A 26,913-nucleotide genomic window follows, 5' to 3' on the forward strand; every position below is an offset into this window, starting at 1 on the left:
TTTGTAAAATGTAAACTTTGTAATAGTTTTAAAACATTTTGGTTAGTCAAAAGGTCTGAAACCTTATCACAAGGTAATAGTAAATTAGAAAATTATTGCAACCTCAAGACTGACTTTGTCAAGGAGGCTTATTTATCAATTAAAGATTTTAGTATAAGAAGAGCTATATGTAAAATGAGAATAAGTGCTCATGATCTTAGAATTGAGAAAGATAGATATAGTAAACAATATATAGAGAGAACTCAACGTTTATGTCATCACTGCTTATCACATGGATCAAATTCTATTGAAGATGAGACCCATTTTACAGTAAATTGTCCATTATATAATGAACAGAGGAAATTATTATTTGATAAAGTTCACAAATGAGCATTTACCTACTCTCATGTGCCTTGGAAATTACATTATTAAAGGTTTAGAAATAAGATCCAGATGTAAACAAAATATATGAAATAATATAATATTTTATTGTTATAACATTTAATATAATAGTTATATAAAACACATGTTGTGTTAGGCTCTGATCCTGTCCATAACGTTATAGTATGGTATTAGTTTTCTGTTTTGCTTTTTCCAATCATATTGTGCTGTAAAATGATGCCCTTTATGGGTTCTTGATTAGATTAATAAAATTCTTATCTTATCTTATCTTATCTTATCTTATATTGACAGTTACTTAATACATACTCTTTATTTTATATTGAAGGAGGTCGTGGCTTGATTTGATATTTTAACTGTTTCAATTTAAAGAATTAAAATCGTATCTTAAAATTAGCACGTTATCACATTACTATACATATAATTATTCTCAATTTTTAAAAGAAAAATGTTACAAGAAGAGGGTGCTGGTTAAATACCATAAAATATACCGGGTGTGTAATTATCAAGACACGATTCATATCACTAATGTAAATTCCTTTCTTCTGTCCATAAATCACATCTAAATAGTTCAATTTTGTAACAAGTGCGCTGCTAATTGGTCTCGGGTCAGAATTGGTATCAATTAGAGAAAACCAGACTCCCTTGCCTGTCTACCGTTCGCTTACATCTAATAAACAGCACATAACTATACCATTAAACTGTCATGTTTACAGAAATCTAATTAACAAAAATCTCATTACATATAAATTTAAGATAATGTAGATGTAATAAGTTTCACTGATACCTTCTTAAATTTATTCAATTTCCTTTCATCAGTTGATGTGTATGATAACCTGTTGATACTGTCTTGGTTTATACCGAGTATCAGAAGTTAATTACTTTTTTTTTCTGATAAATAGATGCACTTGATACTTAAGTGAAAAAGAGTAATATCGAACTGATATAGCAAATCGTATTTATATTCATTCAACGTTCAAGATATCTCGAAAACTTTAGAAGAAATCAAACCACTGAAAAAAATATTAAGCAAATGAAATATCTTGAACCACGAATACATTTAGATATGGTTTTCCCTGGAAAGTTCTAACTTCTTTGGAGAACGACTAAATAGTGGGTCATCATTTCGACAATGATGAGTTGGTATAATGTGTGAACACTTTTCGTGACTGTCAGACACCTAGTTTCTGTTTGCCTATACTTAAATTTTTGATAATTATGTAATATTTTTGTCACGCCAAACAGAATAACTTCATATTTAATCAGAAGTTTGACGGTAATCAACTGTAACATGCGACAACTTTTCTGATTAGTAAGACACATTTTTCTTGTTTTCTGTTACTTGAATTACAAATGGAGATATGCTTATGCAATTTCTTGATGAAGCTGATATAGGAATCACAAAGTAGAAGCAACCAGTTCAAATTAAAAATCCAAGAAAAAATATCAAGATCCAATGGATCTTTAAGATGAGAAGGTGTTTTGAGAAACCAAATGGATAGTCAGTTCGAAAGCAAACTAACAAAGTAATGGCAAAAATAAAAACCGACAAAACAACAGTGAACAAAACAAAAAATAGAAATCATAAGATCGATCATAAAGAACTCTATTGAGGACCAGCGGTGGTCTCGTATTCTCAAGAAGGGTAATCAGATTCTGTTCTACACGTAGTACCCGTTGTGTTGACGAATTGCACTCTTTTTATGATTGCATCAAAACAAAATTCTTTAAATTTAGAATCAAACAATTTTATTAAAAATACAATTTTTTCAAAGGTTGTTAGGATGTATCCAGATACCATCCAAATTAAGTTTTTCACTTCAAATGTACAAGTTAGATTTCTAAATAAATATAAAAAAAATAAAGTAAATTTTATTGTATTTCTGAGAAACTCCGTTCTATCCAGACTTTTCGCTGTGAGCTTAACTTCAAAACAACGTTATGAACACTAGCTTAGAATAATAAAAATCTGCATACTAATTCATAAATGTAATTAGTTATTTTGTGCAAAGATGCACATAAAATGAACACGCAAATGACCGAATTAAATGCTCAAACGGATAGTTTTAACCTGATAAGTGTCGAGTGCTCAGGTGTTTAGAGATAGCCAATTATTTGTTCTGGTGTGATATTGTATACGTTGACCAGTGCTACGCTAGCACCATGAGACAGGTAATTAATTTTCTCAGGCGTAAACAGGTGTTCGAGGGTTCTTAACATGGCTGATTAGTATCTCGATTGGTCAGTGAGAGGTCGCTAACAAGTCTTAGATTATGTTTCTCTGAAATATAAATAAATAATCTTTCCAAAAGATTATTAAGAGACAACGCATTAAAAGTGGTAAATTTCTTTCTTTTGCAAAATAAGTCGCAATACGTGTCGGTATACGATGAATGAAACAAGGCGTGGAGAAACATGACCCAACGACACAATGATATCAAAAAAGACATTTAATAATATTTCTTAACTTATTTTCGAAACTGAAAGTGAAGTTTTAAGCTCCCAGTTGTCGAACCGTTTAGACGATGTCTCAATTGAAATGGAAAGAAGTTTTAAGGTATATCACCATATATATACATAACATCCCTATATGCACTTGACCATCAAAAAAGCAAAGGAACAATTATATATGTTCTTCATCTCGCAGTCATGTATGCCTTAAACTTAGACAGATTAGAAGCATATATACCTAACAACAAGCATTGGTTATTGCGATAAGACGTGTCACGGTACTTGTCTATCCCAAATTCATGTACTAGTATTTGGTTTTGATGTTATATTTGTTATTCTCGTGGGATTTTTTTCTGATGCTTGGTCCGTTTCTGTGTGTGTTACATTGTAGTGTTGTGTCGTTGTTCTCCTCTTATATTTAATACGTTTTCCTCAGTTTTAGTTTGTTATCCCGATTTTGTTTTTTTGTCCATGGATTTATGAGTTTGAACAGCGGTATACTACTGTTGCCTTTATTTAGGCGAAACTCTTTGGCAGATGTCTAGCTGTGCATCCTAATCATGTGTCCTTCACTTAAAACACTCAAGTGAAACACTTGAATTCTCTTCCCTTTTGAAACTAAGGGTCTTTATTTTGAATTACATGGAATTCAAAACTTACATGTTCCTATTACCACTGAGTCAGTACTTCTGTTGTGGGGTATGACTTGTAAAATATCAAATACTTCGACACTGGCATGATATAAGTGAGTCTCTAAAATTTATTTAAAAGTTAACCAAAACTAAGGTTGCAAATCGGTCTCAGACGGTTATTAGTGTTCTTATTAGGTTCCTTCTGCTTAATACTCTTCAAGCATTTCACATTGTTACCTTCCATATCCTAAAAGAGGGACGAAAGATACCAGAGGGACAGTCTAACTCATAAATCGACAATAAACTGACCACGCCATGGCTAAAAATGAAAAGGACAAATAGACAAACAATAATACACATGACACAACATAGAAAACTAAAGAATAAACAACACGAACCCCACCAAAAACTAGGGGTTATCTCGGGTGCTCGGGAAGGGTAAGCAGAGATCCTGCTCCACATGTGACACCCGTCGTGTTGCTTTTGTGATAACAAATCCGGTAAATAGTCTAATTCGGTAGGTCACATTCATGAAAGGGAAAGGGATTGTAGTTACGACGTCAGGAACATATCCGATTTCATTTGTGAAACGGTTATTACATAACGGTCAACCAACTCGTGATGGCGTCCGTAAAATTTACGAAGGGGTGATTTCAACTTCACCATTTGGAACTCTTGGTTTAATAGCTTCCTTGTGAGCAGAAACCCTCTATCAAGAAAATCATGATAGGAAATGCAAGCACGGGAATATCGTATCAATTGGGATATATATACCCCGTATGCAGGTGCTGCTGGAATGTTGCTACTTAGAAATAAAAAGTTCACAATTGGAAAGCTGAAATCATCTCTTTTGTCGTAAAGTTTTGTTTTCAACCGACCCTCATTGTCAATTTCTAGATGTAAGTCAAGATATGAGGCCGATTTAACTGTATCTGTAGTATCCTTTATCTCTAGTTTGATGAGATAGATGCGTACCACATAGTCAACAAATTTTGAATTATTTAGTGAAAGAACATCATTTATATAGCGGAAAGTAGAGTTAAAGGATGTCGCTAACTTCTTATCTTTCTTCCTAAGAAGTTCTTGCATGAAGTCAGCCTCATGATAACAAAGAAACAAGTCGGCAAGTAGAGGGGCACAATTTGTTCCCATTGGAATGCCGAAGTCTGTTGAAAAACACGTCCTCCGAACGTAACAAATATGTTGTCAATCAAGATATCAAGCATCTTGATAATATCAGTTTCAGAGAATTTTTAGTTTGAATCATAGTGATCCTTTACAAAGTAGGATTTATCCCTCCCTAAGACAAGATACTTGTAGCTACGTTGGCCATTCTTTTTTATGAAGCAAAGCAATACCAACTCTTTCAATTTGTCTTTTAGTTTGGAATTTGGAATACTTATGTAAAGAGTAGAAAAGTCAAATGATTTAATACTGTTACAAGATTAAACGGAGTTAGATTGTACGTACTCTAAAAGATCTTTGGAATTTTTAAGTATCCACATCTGATTCACGCCACCTCTAGAATAGGCAGTTTCACAATAATTTTGGAGCCCGTCTTTGATTGCTGATAAAATAGATGCTAATAATTTAGAAAGAGGTTTCGTGGAGCACTTGAGAGACCCACCAATATACCGTTGTTTGTAAGGACACTTATGTAGTTTAGGTATCCAATACGCTGATGGAAGATCCAGTTCTTCATCTTTGGTTGAAATTCCAAAGGAACATAGAACAGACCTATCCAAGATTTTCTCTTTGGTTAGTGTCGTAAGGGTATATGTTGAGTTTCCAAGTGAATTGTCAATACCTAATTCGTTTATCAAGCAGTTAATGTAATGAGTTTTACACACAAAAACGATGTTGTTTGGGGCTTTATCTGCGGGGACAACAACATATTCGTCATGGAGGTATGATAAGTGTTTTGCAACATTTGGGTCTTTAAAGATTGACGTAGCATGGGCATTAATAGACACATTCAGTTTATTAACTTGATTTGTATCAACGACCTTACTACCTAAATCCATTCGGAAAGAGTGTCTACGTCTTCCTTCTCGCGCTTAGCCCATTGCCTGGCATAATCCTCGACTGAAGTCATCAAAATTTTAAAGTTGTATTTCCAATTGGTGGATTTAGGCTCACGATATTTCGGACCTTTCGATAACACATTTCGTAGAGAAGTGTTATTAACAATGTTGAGGTCAACGGTAATAACGTCGCCAGCCGGATTATATGTGAATTGGGAACTAGCACAAGTGCAATCAGGAGGTTTAGACTTGAAGTCGTCAATATCGAGATCCTGCAAAACGTATTTGTAATTGAAAATTTTAGTTGCAATAGGTTTGGTATAGGTATAAGAAATGATTGGTACAGACTGGTCTTTGAAATAAGGAGGTATTTTCGATTGAACTAATTTATGATGAAGGATATTGCTTAAGTTGACGCCATCGAGACCTTTGTTGGCAAAGGAAAGATTAAGGAAAGATCTTTTCTCTTTTTCATGTTTTCCAATGCGGACTGGCTTGAAAAGTCTGTGACTTGCAATATCCGAAATTATAGCTTCAAATGGTATTATATGTAACAAATGCAGTCAACATCAATGTTGTCGCCAATTCACAAACTGTGTAGATTGTATTGGTTTGAATGAGGGTTTGTAACAGTGGATTCCAAACATAAATTGAACAGAGAATGAAGTTTTGAAAGGGGTAATGAATAAAGTTTCGTGCGAATGTAATGAATACCTAACGGTTTTTGTATAATTGGCTGCAAGTCATTAATAGATACATCATGCAGAGAAGGTGATGTTTAATGACGATGACCATGATTGACTGCATCTACGTCGAGTAGTCGAGTTGAAAATATTCATCACATTCACCGAGTTACACTAAGGACTAGATGGACTACCTATACCATCAATTTTCTCATTGCAACCATAAGGTGTCGCAGTTCCCAATTGTCCAATCCAGTAGTCCTCTTTTTGTCTACGGAGAATCGTTGAAAGATTAGGATTGTTAGAGCTATGGTATATCTTTTCGATAATGCGAACTGTCATAGAAACAATGGAATGATCGGGCTGATTGAAATGCTGGTATAGAATGTTGTTAGCATTGAGGTTAATGTCTGATCTATGACCGTACATACGTTTGTTTAGCCTTCCTTTCGTTTCACCGACGTATACCAATCCGCTAACCTGATGAAAGTTCTTCTTGCAATACGTGTCTAATGCCCTGAAATCATAATACGTTTTAGTTATACAATAGTATGCATACGACACATTTATTTCATCGTCGAAATGGATGGAATAGATGTTTGGAACGAGCCAGTCGGCGGTGGCTGACTCTATGTTCGTTGAAACCTTTTATATATAAGATCAACAGTCTCGGTGTTAAAAATGAGTGAGGAGCGCAATAGTCTCTTAGTTCATATGAAATTGATATGAACTATTTATAAAATATGGTGACATAGAAACATTTTAAATTGTATAATCCTTCAAATTGTATCACTGTAGTATTTGGTACTGCTTTACAAGTGGATCAGTCAATCGTAAAAACAAATGGGGTGACAACTATCAAAACATTTTATAACAGGTAAAATGACTAATGACCAATTATCAGTAACAATTATACTTGATACTTTTACAAAAAATGTACGAGACTAAAGCATGATCTATGCCATTAATTTTGAAAGAAAAAATAAATTATCTACAATTACATCCTAAATTTAGAATATTTTATTCTACCTTTGGTCATTCGACCCAATAATGTTTTCTCGATTTTCATTTTGTTTTCTTGGATCTAGCCAGTGCTATAGAATTATGATATCCATAATGTGAATGGTCAAATTAAGTTATCAATCAACGTTTTCATGTAACAATTGCGAACGATCAATTTGCTATATACGGTTTTGCTTTACAACTACCTTTTCAAAAAATCGCGGTAATCCAAAAAACAATCTGAATCAAGTAGTTTACGTATGATCGATTAAGATTAAAATGGTTTTAATTAAAAGAAATAGTTTAATCGCCCTGTTGTCAATGGTTGTCTAATGTTAGAAACATGTCTATTGATTGATTGATTGATTGTTAGTTTCTAAACGTCCAGTGGCAAATAGTTCATGCATGTATAGGAAGATAAACACGTCTATTGATGAATATTTGTGTAATGTTATCCACGTATATCTTATATCTCGTTTCATTTTAACTCAGTAGAGGAATTCTTAATTTAAAGGAACACACTTAGTAGAAAAAATGTAAACTGACAGAAAAAAAAAATCTGAATTTGAAATATGTATTGATTTGACTACTTACATGTGTATTGGTGGTATTTAGAAACTATTTCGTTGGAAATCATACTAACAATTTTATTGACGTTAAAATTTTAAGAATGCAATGAATTAATTTGAGATTTCTTGGCTGTCGAGTCGACTTGGCGTGATGTATTACTACACGTGCACGTCCCGGTTCATCTTTGTGGGGTCATGCAGTGACGGATCCAGAACTTTTCATAAAAAGGGGGCTCCAGCCATGCTTCTGTGATTCCCTATATAATCAAACAAATTATTCCCATGAAAAAGGGGCGGGCCTTCCAGCCCCCTCCCTTTTTTCCACCCTGGGCCCGCCTATGGGATACAAAATCACTACTGGTCTTTTTTAGTTTTTTTTTTTTTTTGTTATTTTAAGGCTATAAGATTAATAGGTAAATAGGAAATGGAAATAACTGTCTTTCAAAGGGTGTGGTTGGCGCACCGTAAAACCAGGTTCTACTGGTCACTTCAATTCGGAATAACGTGTGCCAAATTAAGATAGGGACGGATACCTGAGATTCGGAATTACGTGTGCCAAATTAAGATAGTACGGATACCCTCTGCACTTGTCTTCATGAAGATCGTTTGGAAGTCTCAATTTCATCAAAGGTTTAATATATTCGAATATATACAATAAAGTTCAAAACATTTAGTCCATGAGTCTTGTTGTTCAGAATAGAATTTCTTCTAAATAAATACAATGTCTTTAAAGGTAGTGATAACCAAGCCTCGTTGAAGATTAAATCGCATTCATGTACAAAATCAGCATACAAATACGACAATTTTTACATAATGTTTCTACAAAAGTAATAATCAGCGTCTTATCAAATACAAAAAGTAAATTAAAACTGATAAAATTTTAACAACATTCAATATGTGAATAATCGTTGATTTCTGCTTATATATACCATTTACCCACAAACATATATTTGAGCAGAGAAATATATAGTGTAATATATGTCTCTGATTTGGGTAATTCAAACTGCTTTAATCTCGTTAGATTAAAAATTGATATCCTGATTTTAAAAATTCCAATTAGCATTAACACACATTTTATAAAGGATAATTTATTAGTATAGTACTGAATCTTCAGTCTTTACTACAAGGACTCGGATTATAACATTTAACAAAGTTAAAAGTAACTACTTTTTTATCTATACTCGTATTATGTTATTAACCTTCTTTACATTCTACATTTGTATTTAATTTTGTATTCCCTTTAAAAATATATTTTACATCAAAGTAAGCGTTAGTTGTTAAATAATGACTTCTGTCACAAGTTGTTGCAAAGACGATTTAAGAAGTGTTTGTACAATGTAAATAATGCTACACTGCCGGCACCTAAGTACTATCAGTGAACGGGACAAGACACTGACAAAACATAGCTGGTTAATAAAATAAGAAATCAGTCTTAAACTCGTAGGGTGCAGTACAGGAAAAATAAGTGGGAAACTACAAAAACTATGTTTTTTTGGACCATTTGTTGCTCAATTTAATTAAACAATCTGCACTAATAGGATTTGACATTCGTCTTGAAAACATGGGGTGCGGTGTAGAAAATGGGAGGAGACCTGAAAACGATGTTTATGTTAAATTATATACATTGTAAAAAGTGGATAATAATAAAATTTAAAGGGAGGTACTTGATACGTCGTACAAACAACAATACAATCATATTGTGCGTGTGTTACAACGAATTCACATTAATTATTTTGTCTTCAGAAAAAGTATTTGTAATTTATCTCCTCTCGACCTATTGACCCCGCTAGAGTAAACTTAAAAAGAATCTACCGTCTAATCTCTTATTTATTCGTATCTGATTAGTTTTCCCATACACCACTGACGTTAATTCAAATTTTACAAATGTTTTACTTAAGTTAATATTTTCTTATGATAACTTGAAAATTCCTGTTTAACTATGATATATTCTAGTTAACGTGGTAGAAAGTTGTTAATTGGTGTTGTAGAGTATACCGGGTTAGCATGGCCTATTGTAATTGTCGTGACGCCGGCAAACGTTGAATGGTCATTCTGTTCAACTCTCGTGGTGGACGTTATTAAATTTGTTTAGTCGGATACATACAAGTGTTCTAGAGATGTTTAAACAAACTTAGGTACTCCAAATGGATTAACATTCCCTTAACCATGTAAACATAAAAGTATGAAATAAAAGTTTTATAGAGAGAAATGTGATAAATACACGCAATTTATGGTGATGTTTCCACTGGGATAAAAATTCAAAAAATGTGGAGAAATTTTCTGTCCAGTCTCTTTTTAGGTGAGTATGTGTTTCTTAGAAATGAAATATTGTAGTGTCGTAACTACTTTAAGTATATCATAACATCGTAAATCAAAATAACTCAATTAAAAATGACAGCAAATTATTTAATTTGTGTTTTACAGTCTCTGCTTCTTTCTTTTAAAAGATTCTTTATTAAATAAATTAATTAATTAAATAAGAAACAAAAGTATATATTCCTCATTAGATTTCTCATTTCAAACATTGTTTATCTATATAAAAATATATTTAAGTAAAAATATTATATATATATATATAAGTAAAATGTTCTTATTTATGGTGGGATTAAAGTGTCATAAAGCGACGGTAACGGAGGGTCAACAATATAAATACAAGAGATTAATTGCCAGTAATTTACAAGTGATAAATTACTCTATATTGAAGTCTGTCCAGATAGCAACGTTTACCTGATCTGGCAGCCCTTTTTTAATTTGTCACGTTAATAAAATTTATTACTTTTACAAGTGCAAGTTTTATTGATACAGGAACGGTTTTGAAATTAATAAATGATTTTATAATTGCTGACTTCAACCGTAAGAATTTTCGTTCAGTTAGATTTCACAGGTATTTAAGTCATATACCGTATAATCATGAATGAATCAATTCTGTGTTTTGAAATTATAGAACTCATTTAGTTCTACAATTGAAAGTATAGTTATCATTAAATTACGGTCACCTTAAAAGAAGCTGCTATTAAGTAAGTTTAATATATTGTAGCAATTATCATTTTAAAAAATCCCTTGATTCGTTTCATCATAGATGTAGTATTACATCTATGGTTTGATCGTGAAAAAATAAAGGCAGAACTCTAAAGCTTTGAAACGAATGAACACGGAAACCCGGTCTCCCAAATCATGGTCGTGATAGGTTTAAGCTGAATCAATTGACATGTATATACCACAAATCCTTTTATCCTAACATAATGGCCAAGTTTGCATAAATGTTATTTTAGGTAGTTTGTCGAGAATTTGATAAACGAAGTAGATTTTGAAGGATGACAAATTTATCTCTTTTTGAACAGACAGTTTATTTATTCTACCAATAGATAAGAAAACTTGTTGATACGTTGTTAACAGATAAAATCATCTTTCTTGTCAAATAATTAAACTGGACCTCCGGAGTTTTACCTTTCCTAACAATACAATATTATTTAATTTTGTCATTTATTACTCACAATGATAAAGGATATCTTTCAAATACTCAATTTGAATATTAATAAAAATGGGTCAGCATCTTGACTTAAGTAAGTATCACTGTAAGTAAACAAGAAAGTCTATAAATTTTATTAAGAAAACAGCACACATATATACAGGCAACAATAACATGAACGAAAGGAAGCTGCTACATTGGCATATAACATGATAAAATATTTCTACACCAAGATGTCATTAATTAAAATTGGAAACCCTTCATTTTTGCATGTTTTTCAAAAACATATGATCAAATCGCTGAAAGACCCCTTCGTAAATTTTTGAACGATATAATTCTGCATTGGCAATAATATCTAGGTGTAAATCGTCACACAACATACAGATTTAACCATACCCAGAGCACATCATCATATCATCATAAAGTTTACTTCATATTTTGTTTGAACTGTCTGTTTTTGAGTTCCAGCTGCATTGAAACTAACATTACACAATTTTTGCAGGAGACAAAATTCTACTAACTGAAAGGCGCGGTATTTTTGTTAATCCGTTAAGTGCCAAGATCTTTTGATCTTTTTTTACAACACTTCTCCAAATAAAAACGTTATTTACAATTCTCACTTCGGAGTACCTTTTGTCGTATCCTAGTACCTTAAGAAGAGTTCGAGCTGTCAGATATGTATATACTAGTTCTGTTTTAACTATTAATCCTTTGTTTGTTCTGATTTAGTCGGTTAATCCTGGTTATCTTAATCCTAAACTAACATCATATACAGATATACCCGCATAGGAAATTATTCAATGTACGCTTGAAACGTTGAAAATAATTTTAAAATAATTAAAATGTTGATAATAAGTATGATCTTTAAAAAAGGCTTCATAAAAAAAGTCACTTATGATACCAGGCTTATAATTTCTTACGGTCAGACGAGCGTTTCTTCTACAAAATCTTTATTAGTAATTCGTATGAAAATGTTAATAGCCCAATTCAAATACGAAGTTAAGAGCACTGCTGACCACATAGTCCGACATGTAATGTCAAATACCACCACGGTAATATCCCTGGGGGTAAAAAGTCCTTAGATCTTCGAAAAAATTAAAGTTTTGTTAACACATTTTTTCGGTTAATTCTTAAGTAAATTTTATCAAATTTTCAAAAGTAGTAATTTTTCACAAAACAAACATTTTTTAAAACTTTTTTAAATTTTGACTAAAACTCGTCAACTATAGAATCATGTTTGTTAGAACAATATTCTAACTAGCAAAAAAAAAACAAAATTCTGATTGAAGTAATTTAAAAGTTGTCTATTTTCTTGCATACTCAACAAGATTCATTGTCTTGAAAGCCGCCTTTCAATGCAAAACTTAATAAAACATGTTAACTTTACCAAAATGTACCAAAATGTCTTCCACACCCATGTACATGTAGCCCTAAATTTTGATTTTTTTTTAGAAAGATGTAAGATTGATGCAACAATTACAAGCCGGTTTTCAACATTTTTTTTAGTTTGACACGAAGTAAATTTGACCTTCCCCTTTGACCTTCTGACGTTGTTATTTTACTATTCATCCCTAGCAACAAATCAAATAAAAAACGATAAAATGTGTGATTAAAAAAATATGAAAGTGACAAATTGCCTGTTAAGCAAACATTTTATTTCTTTTACACCTTGATAACAAAAAGCTATTTATGTACAGATTAAAGCATCTCTGATTGCACATTATTGAGATGCACTTCCGTAGCTCGACATAAAATAACGTTTGATTTCAAATTGCATTAGTTAAATTATCTTAATCTGGCACGTGGCAAGCGAATACTTTTATTGCTACTTCTATTACACTCGAAGGGAAAAGTACATAACAAAGATGGGTGCTAGAATATATTTAAAAAGCCAAAATGAGGCTTTTCTCATGTTTGTTAGTAAGGTACCAATAAACTGACGTAAAGCCAATAAATCAAAACAAAAAAGAAAGATTTTGACCATTTCGGATCATCGATTATTGAAATAAGGGATCTTCTTTACATTGAAGAACCAAGGATTTATACATGTACACGGTAAAGATCTTACTATAGATATAAATTGAAGAGATGTGGTATGATTGCCAATCTTAAAACTATCCACCAAAGTTCAAATGAAGTGGATGTAAGCAATTATAGGCAACCGTACGGCCTTCCACAATGAGAAAGAAACCATACTGTATGGTCGGTTATAAAGGGCTAAAACATGAAAAATATGAAACAATACAATTTTAAAAACTAACCATAAAATATAGAAATCTTGAGTATGATCCATATACACAGGAAGATCTCTTTCCTATTTATTACAGAAGGATACTCGGGATTCGATATGCTTCATTTTAAGTAATGCATTGGCTTTTGATTCTGGTAAATGACCAGGCGCTTTTTATTAATAATATTTGTGTCTGATCAAAAGTTATAACACATCGCAAGAATTTTGACCACCAGCGCTGTCCCATAAGGCACTATATCAACAAGTTGTAAAGCTATGTTGGCCATAAAACTCAGCAGACTAGTATATTTGATGAAGTGCTCCTGGATTTAAAACATACCCATCTTTAAATCAATTCTTCTTATCAAATAAAAATATACATGTTACTGTATAAAATTGGACATGTACTTTGTAATCCTAAGGAAATTGAAGGTAATAGTATCAAAGCAGACAAATCCATAGTTAAGCCATTAAAACCTCCCAAATTACACAACTCAAAATTGCACTCATAGTTCAAAAGTAACAGTAAAAACTGCACTAAAAACATACTCGTTAAATTAAGATAAAGTTTCCTAATGTGACATTGAGGATAAATAAGAAAATGTTAATAAGCAGGTAATTTACACACGGTCAATGGTTATATTGTGACATTCTGTTACATTGTAATTGTTGTTTATAATTAAAACCATATTAAGAGAATTAGAGTATTACGTGAGATAAAACATAATCTTAATAAATACGCCCATGTCGCGACGAATGTTGAGATTTTTATATTTAGTTAAATTACCTGCAAAACCTTTTTTACCTGTTTTATAGTTTTTGTTTTTGGTTTTCCCATTCCTTCCTTTTCCCATTCTTTCTATACCTTTTCTATGATATTAAGACAAAAAGCTTTTCTATAATGATTCTTGCTTCAATAGAAGAATACTAGTCAAACCTCCCGCTTATATGGCAATGTTTAAAACCCACTTGGATGGAATGCAATGCTTGTTTGTCTCTTCATTTTAAAGGAGTCTTATACTTACTACTGTATTATTTCATGATGAGCAGTACACAGGGATCCATTATCTTTAGTATTATTCCTTAGTTTCTGAGCACCGAGTAAATAACTCATACTACGAAACAGTGTCACGATATAAGATATAAAAAGATGTATGACTGCCAATGAGACAACTCTCCAAAAGAGAAAAAATGACACAGAAATTAACAACTACAGGTCACATTACTCCCTTCAACAAAGAGCAATGCGGCATTGCCAATACCACACTGTCAGCTTGAAAGGGCCCCGAAATGAAAAATGTAAAACAAAACAAACAAGAAAACTAACACTATAATGTATGTACAAAATAACAAACGAAAAACAAATATGTAACACAGAAAAAAACGACATTCAATGAACTTGGGACAGGCACATACAGAAAATGTTCGTTACTTTTGGTAATTTTAAATGTAAAAACTCTTACAATTACGAATATCAAAATGGTTTGTTGAATGATTTATAATTATAAAAAATCATCTTTTAAATCTCCAATGATTGTCATCAAGAATTTACAAGGAGCAGTACTTCAACTAAATTACGAACGTGGTATCCAGTAATTGGGATATAAATAACGAGATAAATAATTTCTGGCATCCAATTTGTTTAACGTTTTTGACACTTTTGTTCGTTTTACATTTCTTTCAGAATCATTGATAAATAACGTTTGTCGCAGTGACCACAGGTTTAATTAAAAATAACATTCATTAAATTCTTGTGCTGACTCAATCAATTTAAGAATAGTAATTGTATCTAGTTGACCACGCCAGTTGTTTTGTTGACCAGGACTGTTTATAACAACTGACCACATTTTATGAGATATTTTACGAGTATCTTTCTTGTAAGATATCTAAGTTTATAAGTATCAAGTAGATTAAGTTACCCACCTGGCTCAAGTAAAATAATGCTATCATAACAAAATGTAACTTAAGTTGTATAAATTATCAAATAACCCACACACAGTACTTAGTTTTGTTAAGAAAATGAACTTGAATTGTCTAAATATCTACATCAGATAATTTAGCATCGGAATAAAATTCACTTCAGATGCTAAATGTTTGTTATGTTTGATAAGCCTAAGAAATTCCTTCTTTTTTGTTCTGTTATAAAATTCCATTGTGTATTATTGTTGTTTGAAGAGGTATTTAAAACACGAAGTCTGGAAATTATCACCAAAACAGCCCCAACATATTGTTTTGTCTATCGAAATCTGGTTCTTTAAGTTAAATCATTGTTAGTTGCTTGTCGTTGTGTCTTTCCCTACCATTTGCACGCAGTATGTTTTCTATATCCCTTAATATAACACGAAAAAATTAATTCTGAAACAAGTTCATGTGCATGTGCATGGTGATAGATTTTTGTTTGTGGTTTCTTCATCTTCTTGTGTTAATTGTTTGGTATTTCACGTAACTCCAGTAAAAAAAAATTTAAAGGATGCAAGATACCAAGGGCAATACACACGATATTATAACTGATAAAAATCAACAGATCAAAGACAAAAAAATGTAAAGACAATCAACAGCCAGGGAAACATAACAAAGAAAGGTGTTAAAACTGGGTATCCTAGTCTGAAATATTGCTGCATCAGTTCATATACCGGAATTTGGTTGACATTTCAACTGTCATTTTAACCTTGTCTGTAGTTATCACAGTACCTTTGGGTGTAATACAGTTTCTAAATAGCTGGAGTTTTTAAAGTCTAGATTAAAGGTCTAAAACTGAAGATTAATAGTCTAGCGTTTGAGATGAAAAGTTTAGCACAGAAGCTATAAAGTCAATAATGTTTAACTGGAAAACTGGATCTTGGTTATTTCCTAAAAGACAACTTTCGAGTTTGTTTTAGTGCACGTCATTTGTGCGTTTAGGGGCGTCGTCACTTCCATTCCAATGTTGAGCGAGTGGTTGGGAAATTATAATTCTATATTGTACGAATTATTCGGCAAATTGAATTCTCAAAATTGACAATCAGCATTGCTGTCATAAGGGAATTGTCATCAAGTACCCACAGAACAACCATTATTTCTAGTTTATCTTGCACAATGACGATCACTAAGACGCTTGATGAACGTATATAGTGCAGGGATACAGGCGACCCCCTCTATCTGGTAAATGACGTCATAAAGGCGCGTATAATTAACGAGTTTTTTTCCGGTGACGGATGAACTCGAAAGTGGTCTATTCATCTGATACTGCTACACGAAAATAACCTTTTACATACAGTCAATAAATCACCAGTGAGCTCCCTCAATATACAATATAAAAAAGAGGAACAGTATACAGATAATACATAATTAAAATTAATACTTTCTTTTCAACTCTGGATACCCTATAGATTACTTTTATAAGGTTAGACTTATCATCAAAATATTTCATGGATGTGTCAGATAACATTTCTAACGTATAGTTGCATAATATATCTTTATCTTTTTTACTGATTTTTACAGCCTATTCAGTAGCTGGTACATTCGATAAATTTCCATCAAAAGACACTAACATTAAATGTCCATCTACCAATGAAGAGACAGAGAGATTGCACCCTCCTAAGTTCCGAGGGATTTGGACATCATCGAGGTAATATAATAATTCGATAACATTAAAAAACAAACCTTTGTAGAGGGAGTTTTCTCAAATTCTTCCAATACTCTTGTCAATGAAACTGCAACAAAAAGACACCTTGCAGCTAATTTCCTAATGCATGTAAAGCAAGTTAGCTTGCTTGCTTTGTTTGTATATTGTATAGTTGTAATTGGGATAACGTCCAATCAAATCTAAATATAAAAATATGCCATATGATCGAACCATGGAAGTATTATAGACTTATATATATTGTTTGAAGATATCAATCTTAATTAAAAAGCTTGATTTAGCATTTATACAAACAGAGCAAGCAAGCCTATCAAAGTTATACTCTACAAGCATTAGGAAATTAGCTGTATTACTGAATTGTAGCGACATCAATGCTACTGTTTTATGTTCAACTATGAAAGTATTATATTTATAGTCTATGATACTTCCATGGTTCGATTATAAGTAGATAGCTTAAATATCCCATGATAGATAAGTATAAAAAAACACATATATTAAGTGACTACTAAATACAATGTACGTGCTTTGTCAACTTTGTTTCTTATTATTTTAAACTTGTCAAAAACCTTGTATTTCTGGGTTACATGTACATATGATGCATTCAATTTGCTGAAGTGATTGTTAGTGTTAATATGTTCCTGTAACATGTGAGTGCTAAAATTCTGTTCTCCTGAATTAGTGTATCGTATTACAGTTAGCAGTATCAAACATTTATCAAGATTTATGAAATTAGAGTAATATGAACCAAGTGCTCGGATCGTTCGGCACTTTTTTCAGGAAAAACTAACCATTTTAGAACATTTGTTATCCGGAACTATGATCTTTGGTTTTACGAGAGAAAAAAATATAATAATAATTTGCTGTACATCTAAAAATGTGCCAATAAGGAACACAATAAATAAATTCAAATATTAAACTCAGTGTCACAAAGATGACAAACAGAAGAAAATAAACTTTAGATTAAATAAAATTTTAATGGACCTAGGTGCGAAACGATGTAATAATTCCACTATTTCTAAATAATAATTAAACATTCTTATTTGCTTTGTCAAGAGCAATCGGTTATGTTTAATTTGTACAAAGTGAATAAATACAACGTTCACACTTATGTATTAAATACTGTGTCAACTAAGTAACTTCTACTTTACTTCAGAACACGGAGGACCAATATTTGCAGAAAAAAATCAAAAACTTCTTATTATTATCCTTAAGTAAAGTGACAGAACGGGACAAAAGAAATTTTTCGAGTCGACACCTAGCATTATTTGTATTAGAGATTAGGCCATGCTAGATTAATTTTTCGTTCTGTTGATTTTTCCGCATGTTTCCTGTCCGGTTAAAATGAATTAATAAACAGATATATAGTATTGATATCTCGTGTCGATAATACATGTATTTCAAAATTTAAATAAAAGAAAAAGACATTTTTTTGTTGCTTTTATGAATGCAAGCTCGTTGTGTTAAAACACAGCAAAAAAAATCTTTGGAAAAAAATCTTATCCAAAGATAAAAGATTATATCCAAAGATATTCAATATATTCTCTAGATCATATCAGTCGAAACTACATATGGATATTTCCATGTCTTGATTGGGACAACGGTTGCTTTATTTCGTTGGACACTTATATTCGTGGATCAAGTCATCAACGAAAACCACAAAAATTGGTTCCCCACGAATAAAAGTACTTTTACAGTAATGGACGTGGGTATAAGACAACGTCCTCTTTTTAAAAGAGTAGAGGACGAAAAACTAATAACTATAACCTCTTCGCCTATACATATCTACAGGTCACAATACGGCCATTAACTACGGGGTGAAAGTTCATACCATAAGGTCAGCTATAAATGGTTCCTGTACACCAACTGAAAATATTCAAACGAGACAAGAAATAAGTATCTTTCAGCATTCAAAACTCGTGTTTGTCCTTGCAATTTAAGAACAACATACAAATTAATTATCTTTGGCCTAAATGATGATATTAAGGGTAACATTATCCTGTGCTGTTACGTGTTAATGGTCGTAAAGAACAAGATACCCCTGTAGTTCATCATAAGAGGGGCAAATGTGATAAGGACTAGTGGATTTATAGGATATCAACAAAAAAAAGGACATCTAGATAAAAACCAGCACGACTTTAAAATAGGAAGATAGTTTTGAAATAGAATACGTTTGTTTAAAATGATAAGAATTATTACTAAAAAGGGTGGATTATTTACAGAGTATCTGACTATAGTGTAACATTTCTCCTTGTGTATATATAGTATTACAAAGAAGGAATCTGTGTGTCTATGGTTTATATACTATTCTTGTAATTGATACATAGTAATTACCATTGTATTGTCACATATGTTAAGTAAAAAGTCCGCGTCAAAATTTCAACTCGGTACTTTTCTCAAACTCTACGTCAAACCTCAAAGTAGTAAGGTATTTTAATGACTTGACCACAGATAAAATTTCATTATTTTCCGTAAGTAAAGTTACAAAACAGGACGAAGACGGATTTACTACAAACTTTTAACTTTCTTAACATTATCTTTGCCATTTCTAAAAACGTTATGACTTGAAATGGTTTGAAATTTAAAAAAGCGATTGAACACAGAATTAGAAGTTAAATAAGTGAACTACCTGATACATATTGAAGTAAATGTACGTGTAGTAACAACCAGGTTTAATCCACAATTTTCTACATAAGAAAATGACTGTTCCAAGCCTGAACTAGGACCACGTTCACTTGTATTTTTGTCCATCTGATGAGTTGAGCCCTTTTCAAATGATTTTTATAGTTATTTTTTATGTTGTACTGTTATACCACTGTCCCAGGTAAGGGAAGGGTTGGGATCCCGCTAATATGTTTAACCCCGCCACATTATTTATGTATGTGCCTGTCCCAAGTCAGGAGCCTGTAATTCAGTGGTTGCCGTTTGTTTATGTGTAACATATTTGTTTTTCGTTCATTTTTTGGTACATAAATAAGGCCGTTAGTTTTCTCGTTTCAATCGTTTCGGGGCCTTTTATAGCTGGCAATGTGGTATGGGGCTTTGCTCATTGTTGAAGGCCGTACGGTGACCTATAGTAGTTAATTTCTGTGTTATTTTGGTATCTTTTGGAGAGTTGTCTATTTGGCAATCATACCACATCTTCTTTTTTATAGGACAGTTGTTTACCGTTCGTTTGATGTGTTTGGGATTTTGATTTTGCCATTCGATGAGAGACTTTCCGTTTAGAATTTTCAATATATTCGATATTATTTTTATTGTTGTCCTCGGCATAACGTGTTATGAGTGACATAGAAATACCATGTGGGCGTCCGTCCGATGGTCTTGTAAGCTCTCTCACATGTATTATTCTTGTCAGATTTTATTCAATACGTTCGCTGCATAAAATTTTCAAATTATTATTTCAACACCCTATTCTATTTTAAAACGTTGTGGTTATAAATAGATGACAAAACTTTTTTTATGAAAGTTAATTCAGCAAAACTTTGTTTTTTACTATTGAAAGCATGTACTTATAATTATGATAGCATATTCCAGACGGTATTTAGTCATATTACTAATAAGAAGCCATTCCATTCAAAACAACTCAGCACATTTCATCTTGTGAACACTACTTTTTTATTTAATTTTAGACAAGGATATTTTTACCCATTTCGGCTCGAGAATTTGAGATACTTTGAGATTGCCATTTGAATGAACACTGCCTTAAACGAATAAGATCAAAGTGGTCTATAGAATACACGTTAAAAGAATAAGCAGGAAAGCTGTTCAAACTCTGATAGCTCATTTTCTATTTAATCACTGAGTATTTCGAATAGTCTTACTCTATATTGATGTAGATAATTCGAATCCTGATATGACGAACACATCATAAATTATATTAAAATAGAACACAATGACTTTAAATAATCGTCAGACCATCATTTTCTTTCTTTTTTAATTTATTTTCGATGAGCGTTTATCAGACTGTTTAGTGTTTGTAATGCTAGTTGTTTGTCCATTGGCGCCCCACTGTTCCATTGAAATGCATAGAAATGTTTCTACGCCGGTTACTTCAATGAATGTGAACTATTTAATTACTGCTACATTTATTACTGTATCACATATCTTACTATTTATCTCTGGTATCTAATTGAATTTTAATGTGCATCTGATGTATGTTTTGCCATTTGAGAGGTTGGCATGTGTCATTGGACGAATTGTTATAGATATAGTTTATTAATAAACTCGACACGCACCTGTTAAAGTTGTAATTGAAGTAATAACATTGTTTGCCTTAAGTGTTTCTCTCTGCAGCAAAAGTAATGGGACAACTTTGCACTAGCTTTGACCCAGCCCAATAAATTAGCTTTTAACTACAGAGAATAAGACTTCGATTAACAATTATGTTTTAAGATTTTATAAAACCGTCTCCACTTTGAAATAATATACTCTATGTCGATAAGTGTAATATGTAAATTCAGAACACAATCTTACATTAAATATAAAAAGAAGATGTGGTATGATTGCCAATGAGACAACTCTCCACAAGAGACCAAATGACACAGAAATTAACAACCATTAGTCACTGTACGGCCTTCAACAATTAGCAAGGCCCATACAGCATAGTCAGCTATAAAAGGCCACGGAATGACAAGTGTAGAACAATTCAAACGAGAAAACGGCCTAATATTTGTACTATATATATTAAAATAAAGTTTCTATTAAATAACATTCCTACGACAGTTCATAGACATGTACACTGTGTTATGGTTTTCTTAGTTCTTGCAGGGGGGATGAGGGGTACAGCTAATTTGTAATTTGCATTTTATTATTTCAGATGTGAAATCAGACCCGGCCCGGAATTTTTAGTACGAAAATATATATTCCGACGTAAAAAGTTTAAATTGCACCAGTTTTACTACTTTGATGCACAGTGTACAAGACCCAAGTACGGCATCACAGCAGAAGGGTCAATCAAAGTTCAGCAAATGTCATGGGTAGTCCGAGGCGGTGCCGAGTCAGAATACAGGCTATATAATGTAACTATCAATCCGTATAATAAACACTTCGCTAGAAAGCTTAGCAAGAGAATCAAAATGTACTGCAAGTCATTACATGGAATAACCGTTAAGCGATATAGGAAATATAAAATATTTAATTTTCCAAGAAAATTCCAGAAATCCAAAGATTTTGATTGTACAGGACTTTTATCTTTATCATTCCACGAATTGCAGCTACTGAAAGTTGAATTAAAAAAGACAACAAACTTTAATAAGCATAATTCTTACTTAAATGATAACAAAATAAGCAGGTACGAGAAACCCACTCGTTTGCTGTACTTGGGGAATATACATACAGATATTACACAGAGATCAACATACAGACCGTACAGTTACCAGACACCACTCAAGAAGGGTAATGTAAGTAAGATTTTTCTTTGATATATAGTTATCAACATTAATTTTTCAACTTTCTATAATATCACAACACAGACCAAACGGTTTTCAGACAATGTTTATAATAAAGAATTTTTCCTACATACACATCAACAAACATCAAGTACACTTAACCTGAATATACATTATGACCGGTAACGCAGCAGCCCAGGATTACAGTAAATGCAGCCTTAAGCATCACAAAAGATATCAATTTATGTTGCGCAAACCAGCAGGGCGTACTAAATTTTATGTATGAAAAATCATAGAACATGAAGAACCCAACGTAATGTCTTGTCTGGTCTTGTTTCTGAAGTACGATTTCTTTTTACTGAAATCATAAACTAACTCAGTAAAGATAAAAAAATAGAGATTGAACTAAAGCTATTCAAATCAATCTAAAGAAAAAAAAACACTAACAAAGAGGGCAACTTACACATGCAACTTAATGTGACAACCTTACGAAATAACTATAAAATGGACAATGGTAATGGGGATTGTGTCAAAGGGACCAAAAACCCGACCAAAAAACAGAACAGCCCATCTTTGTATGGGACATTTGTACTTATGAGCCACTTCTATGACTTAGCAGAACTGACAGAAGGTTAGAAAGTTCTATATTTGAAAGGATTATCCGTTGAAGGGTCTGAAATAAGGAGATAAAAATCTGTAAATACATTGGTGTAAAATCTTAATTTAAACCATTACTGTAACAATACATTAGAAGTAGGTTCATGATGTAACAGATAATCTTCTTTCGTCCCACTCAAAAGGATGATATGACATCTGCGACAACCCAATTTAATCTGAATAGAGTGGACCTTCAGGGTTTTCACCTTTGTCAGACGTAAAAATAGTTGATTAATATCCAATTGAAATTTTAATGTTAGAATATTGGCATTAGAGAACTTTTCAAAGAAATTGAAGATTTTTGTGCAGTTTTATTCAGTTTATTGTTGTTTTTTTTTTTTTTTTTTTTTTTTTTTTTTTTTGGATCTGAAAAACATCCACCATAAAGTTAATTATCTAACAATAAAAAAAACGGCGCGATGACGGTATCTATTATCAGCTTCCTCAAATGAACCTTTTAAAATAAATCCCTAATTGTTAAAGAGGGGCGAAATATACCAGAGGTGTTTACATTTTAAAATAATCATGTGTTCAATAAAACTCGGACATATTTAAAAGGTTGATATATCTAAAAAATTTCAAAATACTAAATATTAGATAGAACAAGAATGTGTCCAAAGTACACGGATGCCCCTCTCGCACTATCCTTTTCCATGTTCCATGGACCGTGAAATTGGGTAATAATCTAATTTGGCATTAAAATAAGAAAGATTATACTATAGGGAAGGGAACATATGTACTAAGTTTCAAGTTGATTGGACTTCAATTTTATCAAAGACTATCTTGACCAAAAACTTTAACCTGAAATTCCCACTTTCATTTTCTATGTTCAGTGGACCGTGAAATTGGGGTCAAAAGTATAATTTGGCTTTAAAATTATAAAGATCATATCATAAGCAACAAGTGTATTAAGTTTCAAGTTGATTGGACTTCAGCTTCATCAAAAACTACCATGACCAAAAACTTTAACCTGAAACTCCAACTTTCATTTTCTATGTTCAGTGGACCGTGAAATTGGGGTCAAAAGTCTAATTTGGCTTTAAAATTAGAAAGATCATACCATAAGCAACAAGTGTACTAAGTGTCAAGTTGATTGGACTTCAGCTTCATCAAAAACTACCTTGACCAAAAACTTTAACCTGAAACTCCAACTTTCATTTTCTATGTTCAGTGGACCGTGAAATTGGGGTCAAAAGTCTAATTTGGCTTTAAAATTAGAAAGATCATATCATAAGCAACAAGTGTACTAAGTTTCAAGTTGATTGGACTTCAGTCATCAAAAACTACCTTGACCAAAAACTTTAACCTGAACGGACGCACAGACGGACGGACGAACGAACGAACGGAGCCACAGACCAGAAAACATAATGCCCCTCTACTATCGTAGGTGGGGCATAAAAATAATAAAAGGTTCCATTTGACGGAGCTGAAAATAGATACCGTCATCGCACCGTTTTTTTTTATCGTTAGATAAACTCATAGATCGAAAATAAACTGACAATGCTTTGGATTAAAAAGAAAATGACAAACAGACAAATAATAGTACAAAAGACAAAAACATAGAAAACTAACTTAAAAGGTTAATCAACACAAACCCTAGTTCCTATAAGTTATGAAACAGTTGTACAAACAAAAAAGAAAGATTATTTTATAAAGAAAAAAAAATGTCATTGTTTGAATAAGGTCACAATTTTTTTTCCGTCCAATATTTAGTATTTTTGAAAGTTTTAAGTATATCAACCTTTTCAAATGTGTCAGAGTTTTATTGAACACGTGATTATTACAAAATGTAAACACTTCTTATAATGAATCATCTATCAAGTTCAGGAAGAATTCTGTCATATTTTGCAATATTCCCATAACAACAGAACGATAATTTAATTGTTATAATATAGAATGAAACATCTTGGGTCATACTGATATAATTAACACTTCTGATCAACTTTTGTTGTCACATTGGTAGACAAATTAACAGCTATAGCAAATGTAATTACACTACGAGTGTTGGTCTTTGTCTTTGAAACTGGACAATTTCTAGTGACTCACTATAGATACTTTATAGGTTTCTGGGAATCATTAGTATAACCATAGATGTAAAACAGCTATTCTATAGTTCACGTTCTTGGTGCTGAAGTTACATCGAGAGGAATAGATACAGAAAATATAAAAGTACTAAAACGATTAGACACATTTAAGACATCCATAGTCGTGTAATGAAATAACGATATAGGTTTGCTAATGAATTTCTGAAAGAAAAAAAGCGAAGCGAAGTGTTAAATTTCCCTATTTTTTTTGCACTTTCATGCCTTTAATGTTTTTATATTAGCCAATACGAAATTTTCTACTTGCAATATCGAGTTTTATTGTCCACTAGATGTTGCCCTTACCTGCATACAATATTTGTCACTGGACGTTTTAGCAACAAACAATTAATCAACCAATCAATCAATCCAGTGGCCATGATGTATGTGTATCGAGTTCCATCCTTCTTGTTTATGATTTTTCTCTCTTTCTATATAGTAATTAGTATCAATTCGACTTTTTTTTCAGACCAGAGATTGTAAAATTTGTCGCAAAATAAAAAAGTCAAATGAGTTCAAGCCACCTAGATTGGACAAAAATCGCAATCAAAGAAGAAAAATTATAGATGGCTATTGGAGTAGCAAAGGATGTGAAACGAGATCGTATGGACAGTTTCTAAAACGATCTTTACTGTTCCATGCTAACGGTGTCTCATGGGAAGGAATATATAATTTCTACCGTGATCCAGACTGTAACCATGGTTCCCTCTCTGTTCATGTTTCGGGAGGTTACTTAAAGGAAAGAGAATCTCGAATAATCGCCGGAGCATCTGATTACAAATTTAACTTGACTCAGATGAGTGTAATCCCGCGTGATTATTTCACCACGGATACACTTAACCATGCGCGGAATAATTCTTGTGGAATAATTGGTACGTGGAAAATTGATTTTGCGCAGTCAGTGGTTAGAACAAAGGGTTGTGATATTCTTGGTTTACACGTTCCTACAACGGAATTTGAAATAATCAAATTAGAACAAAGACAAGTTGACGATGTTTTACTTGTTGGTGAAAGACCAACTGATGGGAAATCTTTATCGGGACCAAGTACTAGACCGACGTCATTTCAGCCACCATTGGTTCGCTGCATGATTGAACGAAATAATAATGAGCTTCCAGACTTTTAAATACCTCAAAACATTTTCCGAAAAAAAACCTAAATCGATTGATACCAATCCATTTTGTGGACCATATTTTTTATATATTTGATATTGTAGCATACGTTTTCAGCTCGATTAGTTCAAATGAGTATAGATCAAACGTTGAAAATTAGTATAGGTTCAACTATGAACCAAATCATTAGTACGGGTTAGTTTGATAGATTGTGCTCAAGCTCAGAAAAAAAACTAACCAGCGAATTGTCAAGCAATATCCTGGGTTGTACAAAACAACCAATTACCCCAGTAATTCTACAAATAGTAGTTCTTACTGAATTGGTTATGGTCAAGTGAATTCTGAAGGATAATCTACATAAATCTTAGAACATTAAAAATTGTATAAAATAATACCGATTCTTGATTGACTTTATTTGAACAAACAATAAAATTAGTCAGTCACCTATCTGCAAGCTTAGTCCACATTATTCTTCATAGGAATTTTAAGGATGGTAGAGCATTGCGTGTTTTATTTCCCATTTATACCTTTTAGGAATTGTTTTGTTTTGTTATGTTGATTATTTTATTTGGATTTTTTTTTCAACGGACAGAAAGGTCAATGAGAGAGCAGCCCA

The 26,913-nt window shown here is 32.3% G+C and overlaps 1 protein-coding gene across 1 annotated transcript; it reads left to right on the forward strand.

Annotated features, from left to right (window-relative positions):
• Positions 1–9,590: 9,590 nt before the first annotated feature.
• LOC143078692 (protein APCDD1-like) lies at positions 9,591–26,740 on the forward strand. The gene is made up of 4 exons (XM_076253602.1): positions 9,591–10,038; positions 16,919–17,045; positions 21,877–22,459; positions 25,655–26,740. The coding sequence occupies exons 1-4, from the start codon at positions 10,005–10,007 to the stop codon at positions 26,309–26,311; spliced, it is 1,401 nt and encodes a 466-aa protein (XP_076109717.1). The 5' UTR covers positions 9,591–10,004; the 3' UTR covers positions 26,312–26,740.
• The last annotated feature ends 173 nt before the right edge of the window (positions 26,741–26,913 follow it).

This window comes from Mytilus galloprovincialis, chromosome 6 (assembly GCF_965363235.1).
Source record: "Mytilus galloprovincialis chromosome 6, xbMytGall1.hap1.1, whole genome shotgun sequence".
Classification (NCBI taxonomy): domain Eukaryota; kingdom Metazoa; phylum Mollusca; class Bivalvia; order Mytilida; family Mytilidae; genus Mytilus; species Mytilus galloprovincialis.

Coding starts and splice junctions, on each gene's coding strand:
- LOC143078692 (XM_076253602.1), top strand. CDS start 10,005: ATGTGGAGAAATTTTCTGTCCAGTCTCTTTTTAG. Junction 17,046..21,876: donor GGGATTTGGACATCATCGAG/GTAATATAATAA, acceptor TTATTATTTCAG/ATGTGAAATCAGACCCGGCC. Junction 22,460..25,654: donor CACCACTCAAGAAGGGTAAT/GTAAGTAAGATT, acceptor CTTTTTTTTCAG/ACCAGAGATTGTAAAATTTG.